This window comes from Acomys russatus, chromosome 9, assembly GCF_903995435.1.
Source record: "Acomys russatus chromosome 9, mAcoRus1.1, whole genome shotgun sequence".
Classification (NCBI taxonomy): Eukaryota; Metazoa; Chordata; class Mammalia; order Rodentia; family Muridae; genus Acomys; species Acomys russatus.
Window position 1 is genome coordinate 49,444,504 of NC_067145.1, and position 20,053 is coordinate 49,464,556.

General features: G+C 40.4%; 1 protein-coding gene across 1 annotated transcript in view; it reads left to right on the forward strand.

Annotated features, from left to right (window-relative positions):
* St8sia6 (ST8 alpha-N-acetyl-neuraminide alpha-2,8-sialyltransferase 6) overlaps positions 1 to 9,585 on the forward strand; it is a 130,709-nt gene extending 121,124 nt beyond the window's left edge. Inside the window, exons 6-8 of the mRNA XM_051150899.1 lie at positions 4,443 to 4,555; positions 7,215 to 7,307; positions 9,057 to 9,585. Coding sequence (XP_051006856.1) covers positions 4,443 to 4,555; positions 7,215 to 7,307; positions 9,057 to 9,522 — 672 coding nt within the window. The 3' untranslated portion in view covers positions 9,523 to 9,585. The remainder of the gene's footprint in view (positions 1 to 4,442; positions 4,556 to 7,214; positions 7,308 to 9,056) is intronic.
* Positions 9,586 to 20,053: the final 10,468 nt, after the last annotated feature.

Below are 20,053 nucleotides of genomic sequence, written 5' to 3' on the forward strand. Positions count from 1 at the left end.
AGGGTTTATGTCATAAAAGAGACGCTCTTTCAGCCCCCCTGCCCCCACCCCCACCCCTGCTGACTCTTCAGTGAGGGAGCTGAGACACTTGGGGTTTCAGAGCTTGGAGAGCTACCACCATGCCTAGACTTAGAGTCTCGCAGTTGTCATTTTGGATGAGTAACCCCGTCCTTGTACAAAAGGCTTACGTGACTTATCTTCGTTGCGTGACTCTGGGAGAACTGATGATCAAGTCATTTAAAGTCTACAAGATGCCGTTTATTGTCTACTGTGTTCGCGGCTATATTCCAAGTTCCCAGAACATTCCTCGGTGAATATATACATGCACTACATGTCCAGAAATAAACATCAGTAAATGACATGTGCACTGCTGCTTGGCACAGTGAGGAAAAACTCTTTATGTAATGCAAGGGCAGAACTGAGGAAACTTTTGTGATGAAAAACGTCTCATTACTCATAATCATGTGTCCACAGATGTCTTTTTATGATGTTTAAAAGCAATTAGGCCAAGCCAGTATGATCAGAATGGGATCGCTGTATTTATGCAGCTTGCTATCTGTAGATAGGGTCTCATCGTTAATTCCTTCTTTGTTGCTTGTTTGACTTCATGAAACGGATTTATTGTGGCTCATGTGGATTATTTCAACATTTTTGTATCACATTTCAGAGAAAAAAGAATTTACTGAGATTAAGTGAGAAATAACTACAAAATGATAGAGAAAAATACTGCAGATTTTCTAGAAGAAAATGACAGAAAAGGTACTCATAAAAAAAGAGAGAGAGCTAGAGTGTGATGGGGAACAGCAAGAGAGAGAGAGAGATGGGGAACAGAAAGAAGAAAATTAGAAAGATGAGCAGCAGCAAGCAAGGAGATATTAGATAGAAAGACAGCAAGCAAGTAAGCGAACAAGGAGCAAGGAGTCAGACAGACAGCAAGTGAGACAGACGGAGACAGCTAGAAGAAAAGTTCTCCGGGGCTTTAACACCTTCAACTTGTACCACCAAAAAAAAAAAAAAAAAAAAAAAGATAAAAAAAGATAAAAATCTTTTTAAATAGAGACAAATTTAGTGTTTCTAAATGATTAACAATAGAATGCAGATTATTGTAAATAAGTGTATCTCAAGAAAGTTTAAGGAAAAATATTAGCTGAACTTGGCAGTTTATGCATATAATCCTTGCACTTGGGAGGTAGAGGCAGGGTGATCCTGAGTTTGAGGCCAGCCTGGGCTACACAATGAGACTATCTCCAAATTCCCAGAGCTGGAGCTATGTATGACTTAGTGTAGACAGAACCCTTGCATAGTAGGCATGAGGTCCTGAGTTTCACCCGTCTAACTACAAAAACATACAAAAACACCCAAAGCAAAAACAAGACCCTCATAAAACATTCTATGATGCACTGAAATCACCAATAAGTAAAATTATGCTAGCAAAGTGTTGCTATGCCCATGGGTGAAGGCAGCATCTCTTCATCTAGGCACGTTTGGTTGCTCCTGCTGCTCATCTCTGAGATGCTACAGCGCATCTTCTGCTCATCTCAGAGATGCTGCAGCACATCTTCCTGTCATACATGGTCCTGAAGAAAGAGCTGACGGAAGCCGGTAACTTTTAACTATTACATGCGCTTCCCATTAGCTTGAATTTCTTGTTTTAAGTTGGCAAACAAGAAATCCTGCTGGTGACCTGGGTAAAACGATGTCACCTTCTGCTGCTTTTACCTTCCATGGCTGGGATGCAGGTCGGAGCCGGCCTCCTTCCTACTCTTTACCTCAACGTCCGCATGGTCTCCCCTGCTGCTCCATGCTCAGAGCTCCCTAGGACCGCCAGAAGAGCTTGCCATAAAACCTTTACATTAAAAACTATGACGTACCCGCCTCCAAAAATGACTCTATTTTAGGGAATGTTGAAGTCTGTAATTTATTTCAGCTCCTACTGAACGCTGGCTCCCCAAACATATGGCTGGTTCTTCCCAATTGACCATGCAGCCAGAGAAAACAGTCATTATTTTGAAGACTGAATTTGAGATGTGTTTCCCTTAGTAATCTTCTGTATTGTGCCATAAAGAGCATATTTGCATTATTGCATCCCACCCCATCTATAAAATTCAGAATTTATTGAGACACTATTGAGTAAAGACTCTGAAACCATACTGAGCTTGGATATCAGAGAAGAGGAATAGATTTTGCTATTTGGGAAGCATTCATTTAAAAGCCAGGCACCATGCTGGGCCTTCTAGAGAGGGGGCGTGGGGGGATGAGTTGCATCAGGAATGTGTTAATCCACTGGCTAGTAATGGACTGAGCTGGGCAGTGGCTTGGAGCAGCCAGGCAGAGCATCACCCAGTCCTACCTGTACAGAACTGTTGCTTCAGCTTGCCCCTCTACTCTCCCATATGTAAAATGCTGACACCGTGATGTGTCAACTAAACCTGCTAGTAAGTTATGCACGTGGAACAGTGTCTCTCATACAATAAACATAATGTGACAACTAGTAGTTAAAGGCAAATCTACAGAAACCCCTGTGTGCTTGGCTAGACTTCTCCATGATTTAGTGTCAGGAGCAGGTGGCTGTGATGGTGGCTCAGGGGTCTGCCAGCAGCACTGTGAGCAGCTCAAAGCCACACCAGCCCTAGGATCTTGCCAATAGGGCCAGAGACTTGGCTTTGGGGAGAGGGGTGCCTCGGTGTGGTAGCCTCCCCCATCCTCTGTAGTTTAGATACTTAACATCTCGGCCAATTTTACATTCCTGGTGACTTAAGTGCCAGCTCACAGAATTGTTTAGTGTTGCCCAGTCTACTCATGCGATGTCAAAAGAAGCTCTAACACACAGCTGGGGTTGGGCTGGACCAGCAAGTGCTTGTGAAAAGCTCACTATGAGCACTGCTTTATTCTAGCAGTCAGGTGCGAGATGAGGGGAAAGGAAAACCAAAGAGACCCGTTCTCTGCCTGTGAGGGTGTACATTTTAACATAAGAGACAAATGAATCTCATCACTGTGCGAGGTGAGCCCGGGGCTCTCGGGACACTTTGTAACTCTGGCGGGAATAGAACAGCGAGGGAAACATGGACCGTTGAATGACAAAGTCTTATTTCATATGTGGGTGAGCCTTAGGAGGGAATGAAAAACATGTCCGCCCAGAGTTGGCTGGTGGCTCCAAACCACACTGGTGGCCACTTGTAGAGTTGGCCGGCAGTAAATCCAGTGACCTCGCTGAGCCTGCATGTCTGAAGACTGGTGAAGCAAAAGAAAATTTGATAAATTATCTTTAGTCTACACATTAAATGACAATGCTGTTTTCTAACTCCTTCATTTTCTCTCTTTTTAATTCTGAAGTGTTCCTCCTTATAAAGACATGATATGTGGTTTTTCCCATTCTTTTTTCATTACTCTACCTAGTAAGAGATATGGTATGCTATGGGAAGTGGGAGCAGGAGGGGCCAGGCATCCTGTGCCATCCTCAGCTGCATAGTGATATTGAAATCAGCCTGGATTACATGATATAATGGCCTCACCACAAACATTGTATTACAGTTTATATACAAGAATATTCTTTTTTTTTTTTAAGTCTTACATTTTAGGTAGTGTTTATCCCTCCCAAGATGAATGAAACAAGTCTACATGATTTATAAAAGTATGTTGGAATAAGAATGTTGATCATAATGATATGCACTTTTTTATTTAATTTGTGAGATTTTGTGTGTGGAGGGTATGCATGTGACTGTGAGGACACACACATATGTAGAGGCCACTAGAAGATGTTGGATGTTTTTCTCAATTGCTCTCCACCTTAAGTTTTGAGATAGGAGCCAGGCATTGTGGCACACACCTTTAATCCCAGCACTCAGGGAAGCAGAGGCAGGTGTATCTCTGCAAGTTTAAAGCCAGCCTGGTCTACAAAGTGAGTCCAGGACAACCAAGGCTATGCAGAGAAACCCTGTCTCAAAAAACAAAAGAAAATAAAAACAACAACAACAAAACATTTTGAGACAGGCTCTCTCATGGAACCTGGAGCTCACTGCTTAAGTTAGACTGGCTGACCAGCAAACTGCAGCTCCCAGGATGTACCCCGTCTCCTCCTACCATACACTAGCCTACAGACATATCTGTGGAGTTTACATGGGAAGTGGGGATTTGAGTTCAGGTCTTCTTGCTTCCACAGCCAGTGCTCTTACTCAAGGCGTCATCTCTCTTAGCCCCCAACCTGCTATTTTTTAGCTGTCCCCACCCCACTCCCCACAAAGTCTGTTTCTGTTTCTTACTCCTTTTTTCTCTCTTAAGCACACATGAAAAGTCAAGTTTCTGGAATCCAGCTGATGCTATTTGCAGTTTCTTTCCTGTGAGGGTTTTGGAGATTGAATCTCTTCTGTTGAGTCACTTTGTGTCCTCGGTTCTAGTTCTCATGCACTCCTGAGTGATGATTGGTTTTTGCTTTCTCGCACCAGTCCCAGCCTTTTGTGGACTACCCCTATAGCCAGTGTGCAGTGGTCGGCAATGGGGGGATTCTGAACAAGTCTCTCTGCGGAGCGGAAATTGACAAATCTGACTTCGTGTTTAGGTGAGTCTTGTCAAGATGGTTTCTGGGGAACCAATGGTTTGTCCTTCAGCAACACTAGGAAAGATGCTGACCTAGACATTTTATAGCCATACACACCACCGCTCTCCAGCTTGGAAATGAATGCATAGTATGCATCTGCTCAACTCTGGTCTTGTAAAGTATTTTTGCCTGAAGCCAAGGTAGTTTATGAAAACAGACAGAAAGTTGGTCTGTTTTGCTAATAATCAGTATAAAACATCCTACTTTAGGATCTGACAGGATGACTTGCCCAGATGAAATGTGACTTTAAAAAGGAAGCAGAAAAAGTCTACTTCTTTCTGTTCTGGGAGCATTGATTTTATACATCGAGGCACTTTGGTCCCTGTGGACTTAATGCTGCTTGTCCTATATACTGACCACCAAGCAGCATTCACAAGTAGTTCCTTCCTCGCCTTCATCTCGTGTTTGTAATTTATATTGGCGGTAATTATGCAGTGGTTGGTCTGATGGTCCAGAAATTGTTGAACACCCATTGAATTCTTGACGGAACCATGTTTGCACTCTTTATGTTTCACACAGGCAAGATCGGTGTCATAATGGGTTAACCACTGCACAAATCCACAGTGTCTGCGTGTGGTGGGGGGGCCACAGTGTCTGCGTGTGGTGGGGGGGCCACAGTGTCTGCATGTGGTGGGGGGGCCACAGTGTCTGCGTGTGGTGGTGGGGCGCCACAGTGTCTGCATGTGCTGGGGGGGAGCCACAGTGTCTGCGTGTGGTGGGGGGCCCACAGTGTCTGCGTGTGGTGGGGGGGCCACAGTGTCTGCGTGTGATGGGAGGCCACAGTGAAGATAAGTAATGGTTCATACAATAGGATTTTTATAGACTTAAAATTCCCCAAACATCTGTGTTGAGTATTAAGCAAAAGCATTAATTTTACTTTATAGCAGCCATAGAAAGAACAGTTTAGGCTTAAAGTCTAGGAAAAAAAAAGTCTCAGCAGATAGTTGATTTATAACTTTAAGACAAGGCCTGGGTTTACAGGTTCTACTTTGGCTGACGCTAGGATTTTTCTGAGCACACTTTTCCTTCTGAAGTTGGCCATTCAAACTGAAAGCAAAATTAGGGCTACATATGGTTGGTGCCATTAAAGTGTATCTAGTTTTTAAGCCTGCGCTTATTTTGCCTATGCTTGCTCATCACACATAGAAGTTGCCCATTTGTTTTTATTTCAAACATTGGGAGCTACAAATTAAGTGTATGAGGAACAAACATTGCCATACTGACATTATATAGCATTCTATGGTTATACTGTTACATCTGTGTGAGCATTTTATATAATATCTCACATATATTATATACATATTTGTATAAAAGGATGCACACACATGTACATCCTGCTGTTTTCCATGAAGTCTCCAGTTATATTAGAAACCACTTTTAAGCCCGTCGTGGTGGCTCATGCATGTAATTTCAACATGCACGTCTCAAACAACAAAGAACAATTTAGGATCCTTAAAAACAAAACAAAACAAAAAAGCAAAACTAAAAACCCAAAACCCCCAAACCAAACAAACATGTCTGTGATTTGTTACAGAAGGCCACTGATGAGAGCCTTTTGTGGCCACCTATAATGAATATATATTTTCTGATATATATTTTATAGTAGAGTGAGAAATCCATGTGTCATTTATTCCAGAGTCTCATAGGGTGAAAAGCAGAGTCCTGCAGCGCCATCCACATCACAGATGGTGTCAGCTGTACACAGATTTCCTGAGGGCGCTCAGTGTTTGCTTTCCATGATCCTCTTTTTTTTAAATCTGTTATGTTTGGTTTTTCAAGACAAGGTATCTCTGTGTAGCCTTGGCTATCCTGGACACACTTTGTAGGCCAGGCTGGCCTTGAACTCACAGCCATCTGCCTGCCTCTGCCTCCCGAGTGCTGGGATTAAAGGCGTGCGCCACCACGCCTGGCCCATGCTCCTCTTTTAAAAGATGCTCAAAATGAAGTTTAAACTACACTCTCATGTTTCTGTGATCGTATTATGCTCAAAATTAGTGTCTTTCAGGGTTTCCCAATGAAAAATTAGTACTCCGGGTTTAGAACAGCAGGATAAAATTTGCTACAAAAACACTAGGGTTTCCTTCATAAGTGACCTAATTTGGCGACAAAGTTATCCATATGGCAATCAGGAGTTACTAGTGTTCCCATTGCAGGCCTTATTTCTGGAAGACTCTATCACCATATTCTCAGTGCCTCGGTTCCTTTAACTCTGGACCGACCATTCCGTTGTGGGAATGTAACTGACCTCCATCAACACAGCTGATCTAAATCACACCTTCAATTAAAAACCCTTGAAGATCCTTCAGATGCAGGGTGGGGGTGATTTGTTTAACAACGTCAACGAAAATAGTAAGGTCACTCACCAGGCTGGTATAGTTTGTGCAATGTCGGAATATCATCTTAGAATCCAAGACTTGCTGAGTGGCAACAAGCAGCAAGCAGGTGCATTCCGACGTTCTCATCACAGCACTGGTTTCTTCTGAGATTGCAACAGTGCTCGGGGGCAGGTGGATGTGTGTGTGTGTGTGTGTGTGTGTGTGTGTGTGTGTGTGTGTGTGTGTCTTGTACACCCATTTTTTAAGGGTTGCATTTTGAAAATGCTTTTCCTCCTTTATTCTAGGTGTAACCTACCCCCAGTCACAGGGGATGCTAATAAAGATGTTGGGAGCAAAACAAATCTTGTGACTGTGAACCCCAGCATCATCACCCTGAAGTGAGTGTTTGCACGTTGCACAGCCCCTCAACACCTCACACTTTTCTCCTGCTGCTGAGGCTGGCACACCATAGGGCTAAGCCAGCTTCTGGGGAAAACACGAAGAAGTACATCTGCAAAGTTTGACATCTCATCCAGGCTGTGCATCATCAGAAGAATGGCTCAGTTGTATTTCTCTTTCTTTCTTTTTTATATATACTTTATTTGTTTTAAATAATTAAACATGTTTTATTTTTTACATATACATTTATATTATTACACATTATATACAATAAACTACCTACAGCAAGAAGAAACATGGCACACTCAGGAATTATATAAATGTTGTATTCTTAATGTTTTGGCTATTTGTATTTTGACAGCCCTGAAGAAAACATTTTTCCTATCTTGGTGCATCTAAACTTCTGAATGTAAATCAGTCTCCATCACATCTTGTCATTATCAATTTAAAATATCTATCTATACCTAAAAACATTTTATCCCCTAAACAACTAAGCTTCATTGAAAAACTAAGCTACCTGGTCTTCAACTCTATCAGAGACTTGAGAAGGAATAAACTTGATTACCTGAGTATTTACCGGCTGGGCCCATCTGTAACAAGGATCATACCTGCAGAGCTGAGTCCAGGTGCTGGCCACAATCTGTATTATCTGCCATCCTGTGAGCAACTTCAGGCCTTGGTCTGTCTCCGCCTACCCACCTGGAGCACACTGCTCAGACACTGCTAAGACACAAAGCAAACAGGCTGAGCAGAGACCTGCATGGGTCACAATCCGCATTAGCTGCTATCGTGTGAGCAACTTCGGGCCCTGCTCAGTTGTTTCTAGTGTCATGAGCTACGTTTCTACCAAAAGGAGAATTTATCTCTTCAACTTAAAAAGTAGAGACCAGTTTCTTCCATTTTATTCCAGAATCTTCAGGCAGTTTACATGTTTCCCTCAGTAGTTAGTGCCTTCTTGACAAAATTGTTTGCTTTCACTTTGGGTAGTTTATTATTCAGAATAATTTTCACAGCCCACTTCTGTAATGTAGCTGTTACAGAATGTTGATTCATTCACAAAAATTCCACATGCACTTTCTTTATTATTTCTGTCAAAAAGAGACAGCTAACCATTAGTAATAAAAATAGACTCCTTAAATTGTTCTAGAATCTCAGAGTGAAGACAAACAATGTAGCTGCCTTCCAAAGCTAATTGTGGAAAAACTTTTATTTGAAAGAATTCTTCCTGAGGTGCCATGAGAAGCATAAGATGGTGGAAGCCTAAAGCAGGAAGCATATTATAAATAAATAAACAAACAAACAAACAAATATTCAGATAGGCATAGGCTTTTAAAATAAAACTTCTGTTGGTGACTAAATATGTATAATAGATATATAAATTATAACTTTTAAATATATAATCTATGGTATTTGCTTATGAGTAAGTGTTAAAGTTATTAAAAATCCAAAGCAACATTAGATAATGTTGCTGGGTTATAATATAAAACAATAGAAGAAATGCCTGTCTACTAATAAGTCTCTGTAGGTCAAGAAAGGAGAATCAAGGCCAGGTCTTTGATATCTAGTTGATACTTAATCAAGCAGATCAAGTTGTTTTTAAGTCAATGGTTTGACTTTTTAATATAATGAATGTAAACAGTTGCATTTTGACCACGTATACTCAACATCATATAACCAAAATTACTGCTTTGATTATTTATTATTATTGTTACTGTTATTGTTGTGACTGGCTTTTTTTTTTTTTTCAGATATAGGAATTTGAAAAAGAAAACAAAGTTTCTGGAGGATATTTCCACCTATGGAGACGCATTCCTTCTCCTGCCAGCCTTTTCCTACAGGATCAACACTGGCATCTCTTTTAAAGTCTACGAAACGCTCAAAGAGTCGAACGAGAGGCCAAAGGTCCTCTTCTTCCACCCCAGGTACCTGAAACATCTCGCTCGTTTCTGGAGAACTAAGGGAGTGACCGCATACCGCTTGTCCACAGGCTTGATGATCGCCAGCATCGCGGTGGAACTGTGTGAAAACGTGAAGCTCTATGGATTCTGGCCTTTCTCTAAGACTGTGGAAGAGATGCCCCTCAGCCACCACTACTATGACAACATGCTGCCTAAGCGTGGCTTCCACCAGATGCCCAAAGAATATGGCTTGATGCTGCAGCTCCATATGAAAGGGATCATCAAACTGCAGTTTAGCAAATGTGACACGGCTTAAGGTTTCTTAAACTGGAAATGCCTGGTATCTCCAAACACTAAAGGAGTATGCGGGTGTGGGGCGTGGAAGATTACAACAGAGCTCCCCAACTTGGCTAGACCAAAGCTCCCCGCTAACTTAGCAGCCCCTACAAGTCACTCATTCTATAATTTTCAACTTTCCTTCTCTGAAAATGGAGCTCATGATAGCAGACTCTGACAAGTAAAATGAAATGATTTTTTTAAGCCTCTTGGCATAGAATTTGATCTGAGGGACTCGCTGAGTGATTGCTTGTTCCTATTTGTAATAGTCTTTTCCACCTTGACCAGAGTGGCAATGAAACTGTGCCAAAGACCCTTTCTGAAGAGAACGTCTGAATCATGAGTAGTCATTGATTTCTTACTCACAACCCATTCTTTATTAATAATATCTTTCCCAATATTCTCTCCCTCCTAAAAGAGTATGCAAAAATATATCATCAAACAAAGCATCCTTGACTATTCAGGAAGAAAATTCTCTTTCACTTGGCAGTGTGCCTGCCTCTGATTCAGTTCCACTGGTGACATTAGCTGCATTGAGGTGTTGATTGTATTTGGGGCATTTCTTTGTCTCTTGGCTACATTTTCCTCACTGTTATCACTTTATACCAGCTTCCTGTTCAGGGTTCTGCTTTCTGCTTTTCTCCCTCCCACCAACAGGATCCACTCAACGACATAAAGTAGTTCCAGTACCCCTACCTCTCACTTCTCATCTTGTCCTTGAAGTTGCTCATCTGATTTTTAAAATATTGGAACAGCCATTCAACAGGACCGGCCTTTCTGGAGGGGTGTGAAGATGTTGCCCCCGGCAGAGAAAACAAGCGCACGGCATTAACTTATAAGATACCACAAGCGACACCATGACAGTTACGAACACGGTGGAGGAAGGACCATAGTCTGGGAAACTTAGATCTCCTCTGGTAGGACTGACTCCGGTGTATCTGCTTCACAGAAGAGGCCATTCTAGAATTAAAAGTAGAAAATGAGCGAATTCTTAGCAAGTTAAGAGGATTCTAGGTAAAGGGGAGATAACGGGAAGAGAAAGCTGCTCTGCTCCCTCGATTCTGATTATCAAAGTGAGTATTCTAGAAGTAGGACCTGAGGTTACCCTAAAAACTCCATATTGGGAGAGTGCATGGAGGTGGCAGCTTCTGCCCACACTGGTGACATGGGAGTAATTAAGACCTGTTCATTGCAAAAAAAAAAAAAGACATAGTAAGGAAACATTAATATATTTCTCCAGGGAGAGGTGAATGCTTTCATGAGAAATTACACTTGTAAGTTAATCATCAGTCTTGAGTAAAATTTAAGTGGATGTTGAATATGAACACTTTATACATCTTACTACTATCCCAGTGACAGCCCTTAATGTAAGCACATTTATTAAGTTATTAGACTTAATAAATATTTACGTGCATATATTCCTGCTCATCCATGGATGCTCCCAAGAACTCTAGGAAAGGAGTATAGAAGAGTTCCACACCCCAAGATAGCTATAAATTTCACCTTTTAATTCTCACCTGAGCCAGCTTCTTGTTTATCAAATGCTTTTTTGAGGAAACAGTGTGCTGTGAACTCTTCATTCTGATAGTGCCACCTGGTATTTGACATTTGTGATGTTATTTCAAGTTTACATCTTTTTGTTCTTTTATAGCAAATCACACTTACTAGCTTTAGAAATTTATCAAAAGTTCATATATAAATATTTTTCAAATGGTAAAAGGCTTTTTGTTACATAAAATCAAATCTATTTATTATTTTTCTTCTTCTGGCAAATAGAGGCTTTTTTTATGCTGCTGCTAATGGATTTAATTAGCTTTAAATAATCTCCTAGCAACATTGGTCATGTTTCAATCATGCTATTAGCAAAGAAATGTTTTTAAAAGTAGATTAGAAGCCTATTATTTTTATAGTTAATAAAAATGTTTCTCAAAATATTTTGTGCTAAATAGAAACAATGTCTTTCTGATGGCATTGGAAATTTATGACTGATGAAGAAAAGGAGTGAACTATACTGACGTAAATTATTAAATAGACAATGTGAAGATATTACAATTGCTCTAGGAAAAAATTATGTCTGGTCAGGAAGTTTTGACCTTATTAGTGTTTTCCCATGTAAGATGCTATTTTAACTTGTGAGAATTTTCTCTAGAATACCAAAAGGCAAAACAAAACGAACAAAAAACTCTTCAGTGTTTACACTCATGGATTTCAGAAATTCTCAAAGTAGTGTGAAATCAGTAGAAAAGTTCTCAAAATTTCTGTATGGAAAAGCACAGACCTCTCCACATACACAAATCATCGATTGACTTCTCTTCTCATGTTTGTGCTGCCAAATCTGAGCACATTTGAAATTTTACCACAGCTCTAGCTGGATTAACATAGACAGGAGTCAGGTGGCAGCCTGGGCTTTCCTGAGTGCCGGAGTCCCATCTCATGTTACTTTAGTTGGCAGGGCTACAAGATGGAGTTTGGAGCTTTTTTTTTTTCCTTTTTTTTCTTTGATCATTGTGTGACACTTGCAGCAGCAAATCACTGCCATAGGACAAAAAGAACTGTGTCTTATGTGCTTTTTATACAAACCCGTGCTTTGTGCTGTGCACAGGAGGCGTAATATGCCCCCTGCATGTCTCCAGCATGCTCCTCCTTTGAGTCTCCTTCCCGGATGGATCCGTAGTTGTGATTTTGCCATAATTTGAGGCTACTGGCTGTTAATTCAAACTAGCCCCAGAAGAGTTCACATCTAACAGGAACGGGTGGCTCTTCAGGATGTCTCTCCTACCTAGGCCAGCGTGGCTTTCCCTTTGTCCCCCTGTGACCTGCCAATAATGTCCTTTTGTTCCCAGAACCAACATGACTATAACCATCCTAAAATGTGGTAGCATATGAATTGGGATAATTCAGTATATCAGCTACATAAGTAAGACAAAACTCAGTTCGGTTTGTTTCTTAATGGTGGATGGTTATACAACCTTCCACGAAGATCCAAGCACAAAAATGACCATCGTCTCCCTGCAGACTTGTAGATTAATCATATCGAATCTAATAGCACCCATCAAAGAGTCTCTGTGTGGCGAGCACTGCTTAACTGCTGGTAGATGGACTGAGCTCGATATTCTGCTATTAAATTCCAGTCCATCTATAGGCATTAGAGAATAGGCAGTCTGTGTACCGGTGCTAGGTAACAGTAGACGTTCAGTGAGGAGTCTCAGGATACCACATGCTTCTAGGCTCTAAGAGAAATAATACTAGCTTGTTTGATTTTATTTTCTGTATGTTTGTTGCTTGGCCTCATTGGACAATGTCACAGAACAATAAACTTTCAAAATGATTTCTCACCAAAGCCGAAGGAAACTAAGGAATACACACACATCCAAAGTCATCATCCACAGTGTTGCATGCGAGAACAATGGCTCTGTGGACCAAGGTGTCCACATGGTTTTTAACTCGCAAAGAAAAGCAAAGGCAGAACATCAGTTTCCCAAGAGATTTTACTCCACATGTGAATTTAGACCTAGCAGATGTGTGGACTTCTAACAGATAGGCAAGCACCTTTTCCCCAGAGAACTTTCTTTGTACAGACTACTGAATTGAACCATAAATCAGACCCCATTTTGCTTAGACATTTTTCCCTTGCTTCCAAAAACATGTTGCTATTTAAATGCTATATCTTGCCAAGGATTCTGAATCATTCTAGGAAATTCAGGAAACCTGGGGAAAACGGGTATGCTATGATGTTATGACAGTTGCAGAAATATAGTTTTGATGTGTCATATACAATATTTTATTTACATAATATTATATGAAAACATTATTTTGCTATTAAGCACTAAATACATTGCAAGAATGTTCTGATAGACTTAATCCCCAAATCCAGATGTGTTTACTATTCCCTGTTTATGTGCGGTTCTGAAGGCTGAGTAAAACAGCCCTTGATGTTTTATTACTCTGGGTCATCACTCTTCTAAGATCATTCTTCTTTTTATAAAAATATTCAAGTGGTATATGATAAAGATGCACTGCTTGTGTGGAGACAGTTAAACTCTTATTTAAGAGTTTTGGAACACAGGCCATGACATGGGAAGGAATGTGAGCCTACACAGGACCATGTGAGATGAGACTCCGGCTCCAGGTACAGTGAATGAATTATAGCAAAGTAACAGCATAAACCCAGGAGGGGAAAAATACATAGTTACAGATTGTACCTCTGCACATGACAAAAGCAATTAAGATATGGCAGATGTAACGATATTAAAATGAAATATCTATACCCAGTAAATATCATCTCAATACTCGTAGGTTCATGGCAGACATTTCAACGGACTGCTCTTCAACAAGGAATATTTTAAATGGGCAAATGTTAATATGGATGTGGTTTACAGGAAAAAACCTGAGTAGCTAATAACAAGAATTGCTCAAATTGACTAGGAAACTACTGAGAAGTGAAAACCGGAGTGAATACTATATTATCCGCTGTATTGCTAAAAGCTAGTGACGTCATTAATTCCCAATGCTGGCAGATCTATGCATTAATTCAACTTTTTGGAAGTGCTGAGTAAAATCGGTCCCACAGCTGTCCTGTGGCCAGCCCCTCGCTTTAGGACATGTGTGCTAGAGAAGTCCCAGGAGACAAGTATTAAGACAGGCAATTAGAGAAGGAACCCTCCATCTTGGGGAGTTAATGAGTTAAGTTTCGTGGACGAATAACAGAAAATAATGCAGCAGTTAGAAGCAACGCGCGATAGAAAGATGGAGAACACTAATGAAGATAGGCCTCAAAATTCTAGCATAAAGGAGAGATGAGCTGTAATGGTGCCACCCTGTCATTTTAAAGTATATACATTAATGCATACATATCAAGGTCATATGCCAAATACAGGAAGAGTTTCCCCTTAGGAGAAGATAATGGAAGTGGGTTAGGGATAAACCGTTTACCATGATCTTAAACACAGCCATGGATGCACACATTCTTATTCTCACGTAAAGCCATTTAGTGACATAAAAAATAGAATCTGAGACACAGAGCTGTAAGTTAAGGTTGCATCGTAAGAGCAGAGGTAGCATCCAAACTCTCACGTCTGACTCTAAAGCCATTTCCTCTCAGTATGCAAGTACAGGGGGGAAAGAAAAACCCAGGCCATCAGCTATGACTGACATAACTAACTGAGTGTGCTGAAAGTGTACAACGTCCAAAGCTGTGACCCGTGCACAATCATGGAGCCATTCCACTATCAATATGTACACCCATGTCTCCCAAAATGTGTCCTTGTGCTAATTTGTAATCAGTCCTTCTTGCTACCTGATGTTTCTCTCCCCTGCTTCCCCAGAACTCCTGATCTGCTTTTCTATAGACTAGCTTACATTTTTACAATATAGACTGTTTACACTTTTTTAAAATTTTGTACAAATGAAATCATGTTATTTACACCCATGTGCTGTCTTGGTGTTTTTCCTCAAAATGATACTATTAAGATTGATTTGTGTTTGTGTATCAATAGTTCTTTTTCTTTTTTTTCATTTTCAGAGCTTAATTCTATTGTGTATAGGTACCCCAACCTGTTGACGCACTCACCGGTTTATTACAACTTTGTTGTCTATCATTGTGGATGCCACTAATAAAGCTATCCCCGGCATTATGAACAAGTCTCTGTGAGCGGGCATTGCTATTTCTCTGGGGCAAAATATAGCATAGAAATGCTTAGGTCACAATGGCCAGAGACAGAGCTGCTAATCCTCTGGTGCTGGCCTCTTTCCTATGAGTGTCTCAGCCCAGCTTAGCTCTGTGTATTGATCTTAACCAAGTCTAGCTGTAGGATAAATGCTGTCTCTTCAGGAGTTAAATTATACATTCACAATGGACATGCATCACTGTCCATGAAAGTGGACAGGATTGTTTCAGACCAGTCAGAGAAGGAAAGAAAATTAACTTTCTTCAATAACCCCAGCAAACTCTTCCTTATTTCTAGTTTGCTCAAACTGTTTGTGAGCATGTAGTTGATTCAGTCATTGACAAGAGGATTTTGTGTATATAACTTTAACATAGAGTCCTGTCCCTGGTGCACAGGTGTCCAGAGAGGGCATGTATACACAGATAACAGGGTTGTGCTGAAAAAGGAGGGACAATAGAACAGATGCCGGATGAGCCTTTACCAAGTTAGAGAAGAAAGGGGTGTAAACCTCTGTAGGCTACTTCCTGCTGATTAGGGGCATAGAGTTCTTGAGAGAAAGTCCAATCTTCATCTTAAGAATCTTCAGCAGTTCGGCAAACCAGCAATCCAGCAGTAGCAAACAACACGGGCCATCACAGGCCCTCCAGGGGCTCTCCCATACCCCCTCTCAAGAGGTCCCAGAATTAAACTATCTGCAGCTGGCACAAATCATGTTCCTGACAGAGGATGAGACGCATTATACTTAGCTGCCATGGACAATCTGAAGAAGCCCTTTATCCCACACCTTGGATTAAAACAAAAAACATAGTCAGATCACATAACTGGATTTTTAAAGAAACCAAAATCCTCACTACAGTAACACTTCCATTCTCTTTTACAAAATTAGCCACCACACACAAAATACGTTCATTCATGATATAAAATCACCTCTTAAAAATTTCTTTGGATCTTGGATCCCTCTTGTGTGCTAAATAAAAATGTAATACATAGGATTAATTTTTATTTGCCTTTCTTTGGAGAAAACTTCTTGGTTAATTCTACACCAAATATGTGAAATGAAATATTTGCTCACATGGAGTCTTAGAAACTGCTATTAAAACTTCAGTACAGAGGAAATTTTCTGCATTTTTGATCTTTGGGTAAGTTTACATTTTAGTAACGATGTCTAAATAGTTCAAAACTGATGGCTTCACAGGCTGGCAACCTTTTTATTAAGTACTCATGTGTTTCTCTTTTGAGAATCTTGCAATTCTCTCCATCTTAGGTGCACCGTAGTGACCTAGTCTTGTGGCAGTGGGGAAGTCCCAAGAAATAAATGTCTCTAATAGTTTCTTCTTCCATTATTCATCACTAAACCAACATTTGTGGACAATTTATTACTAACATGATAATCTCGTGTCCTGCATTCTACAGACGGTCTTAATTCATTCCTGCTCATTCCAGCAGGTGTGCAGTTTCAATGGTAATGTGTGTGGTCATCTGGAGTCCCTTAAATTAGGGTTTCATGGACAGGATTGCATATGTTATGCTCAGATGCTCAGCACCAACATAAATACAAAGTGTAGAGTGGTATACGTCATCCCAGTGCTGAGAAGATGGAAGCAGGCAGACCCCTAGAGCACACTAATCATCCAGTCCAACTTAACCAGTAAACCCCAGGTTAAGTGTAGACGGGTCTTCAAAAGTAAGGTGGAGAGGGATTAAGGAAGATGTCTGATGTCAAGCCTCCGTGTGCAAACACATGCACGCACGCACCTCAGCACATGGACATACACAACACACACATGCCTCTATTGGCCAGAGATGTAGCATTTCTTCCTTTCTGGGATTCAAGAAGATAGCAATGGGCCTGGAGAGATGGCTCGTGGTTCCATGCTAATATCATTGGCTATTTCTCCAGCGGACCTGAGTTTGATTCCCAGCACCCACATTTGTAATTCCAGGCTCTGGCCACTACAGGGACTGTGCACACCTATTGCACACAGACATGCAAACAGGCAAAACACCCATACACATAAAAACAAATCTTAAACTAAAAAAAAAAAAAAAAAGGATATTTGCTCATATCCAAGTTGTGATGGTTCATTTTAGTGCTACTTTGACACAACTTAGAACCGCCTGGGGAAAGAGTCTTATGAGGGAAGGGCTGTGGAGATTGGGTTGACCTGTGGGCATGTCTGTGGAAGATGGTCTTGATTTCCTTAACTTTTTCTCTTGGTATCATAGCCCGAAAGGGGGATGTACCACTCTATGGGCTGGGCCGTGGACTGTATAAGATTAAAGCAAGTTGCCTGAGCAGTAAGCATGTGCAGGACTATTTCTCTCTGCTCTGGACTGTAAATGTTATGTGACTAACTGCTTCAAGACCCTGCTCTGGCTTCCACAAAATGGTGGAACAAAGCCTGGAAGCGTAAGCCATCTTATGCTTGAACCAACAAAGACTGAACCCATCTCACCTAAGTGGCTTCTGGATGGCATAGTTTATCGCAGCAGCAGAAATGAGATTAGACCAGGGGTATAATGCTTGTCATGGGACTGTGGGGGATTCAGTGTGTTTTGCCTACATGGTGGAGCGGATTTTGTGTTTTGAATGAGCCATTTTTGAGTAAGGTCTATAAATACCAGAGGCCAGATTGGGGCTTTGCACGGGGAAGGTGAATTTTTTAAAATATAATTTTTTCCTTTTGTTGAAAGGTGTACTTTATGTATTACCTTCATAAGTTAAATGTTTTCAGTGAGTGTTTTAAAGGCAAAAGCACCTGCCATTCAACAACCTTCATGTTTACCTTTTGTCAGCCTCCCAAAATGATTCTAGGTAAAATTAAAGTTAGACTCTATGCTGCCAGAGTAATTATATAGCTCTCGTAAACACTAGAAAATAAAAAAAGAAAGAAAACAGCAATATGAAAGATAGTACTCGTCTGAATTACAAGCTACTCAAGGGAAGGGACCGATGTTTATTTTTTTATGTTGATAAAATGTTTCTCTGACACTGAGAGAAAGTAAAAGTTTCATTGTCTGTACATAATAAAAATAATTATTAACATTTGGGCTGCATCTAGTAAAACAGGGAAATAGCTCTTTGATGCTTCTTTTCTTTTTTGTCTTTCCTGTTTTTTGAGAAGCTACTAAAGAAATCCAGTTTCTAATTAAATGTTAATCCCTTTCAGCTTCTCAGTTTGGTTTTAGTTCATAGATATCTTTGGGTTAATATACTTGCCTTATAATTATTTTTGTTAAGCCGGGCGTGGTGGCGCACGCCTTTAATCCCAGCACTCGGGAGGCAGAGGTGGGCGGATCACTGTGAGTTCGAGGCCAGCCTGGTCTACAAAATGAGTCTAGGACAGCCAAGGCTAACACAGGGAGACCCTGTCTCGGAAAAAAAAAAAAAAAAAAAAAACACCAAAATTAAAAAAAAATAATAATAATAATTATTTTTGTTATGGCATATTTACAATGCTTGCACTTTCAAAAGTTAAATATTACCGTGTATAAATGGCCCACTGAATAAATATGGTTTCTGCATATGGTATTACCATAGTGGTAGAAGTCATGTAAGGAATTAACTGCTTGTAATCAAATTCAAGCCTAAGAAAATAACTTTAATGAATTTATTAAATTGTAACTGACTTCGCCTGTGCTCATGATCATTTCATTGACTTCTTTGTGGTTTTTACTAATTAATTTACCCTCTTTTATAAATGAGGAAGGAAACTGACAACTCAAAGGAATAGGAAGTTGAATTAACCTGCAGGGTGAAAGTAGAAACTGGGGAGGGTACATGTATTAAGTTTTATTCTGAAGTAGTTTAACTTTATGGAAAAATTACATGAACAACACAATAAGCTCCCCAATAACCTCTCACAAGGGCTCACCTTTGATTTAAGGGTTAATAGATGGGGTCATGACCTTTGCCCTAAGTCACCGAGTGTTTCCTAAGACTAAAATGAGGCTGTCCTTTTACACAACCCCAATTAGCAACGAATTCCTAGAAGATAAGTGTCTTCTTAAGCAACACGCTTGATTGGCTCCTCGTCCTTAATAAAGAATACTATGCTGTTTACATATATGCACGTGCATATCATATACACGTTTCTGTAAAGTATTTTTTTACAGGACTTCTGCTATGCTCTACTATATTGTAATCAACTGCTTAGTGCCAGTCTGAGTTATTAGGAAATATAAGGTGAAAACACTTCAGAAAATCCTTTTTATGAAAGCTCATTTTTAGCCAGCATTTTACCATCCATTTTGGCCTCTAAGATGTAAATTAGGAAATCCAGAGAGGTGAGAGCCAGCAAGCAGATTGTCCCTGACTCAACAACTCAGTCTAGTGAGCTTACTGCAGTAGTCAAACAACGAAGGATGCTTCCACAGGCCCTGGGCTTCAGGAGTCTTACGATAATATTGAGGTAGCTCCTTGTCATAGTTTGCAACGTTGTTACTAAAGACCACAGGTTTCCTATATCTTAGTTTCAATTCCAGAAGATTCGGATGCTTCCTGTGTAAGCAGGGAAGTCTGTAGCCCCTCAAGTGATGCGTTCTGACCATGTGTTCCTCTCTTTTCACCCAAATGTGGAAAGATAAAAACTGATCAATTCTGACATTTCGTCATCAAGCCACACACCTACCAGTGTCTTGCTGTTTTGAGTTAAATTGTGTTTTCCTTCATTTCCTGTCAGTTTTGCTTTAAAAAAAAAAAAAGTATTTATTTTTATTTTATGTATGTGGGGGGTTTGCCTGCATGTTATATCTGTGCACCAAATGTGTATAATTCCTGCAGAGGCCAGAAGAGGATGTCCAGTCCTCTGAAAACTGGAGTTACAGATGGTTTTGAGCAGCCAT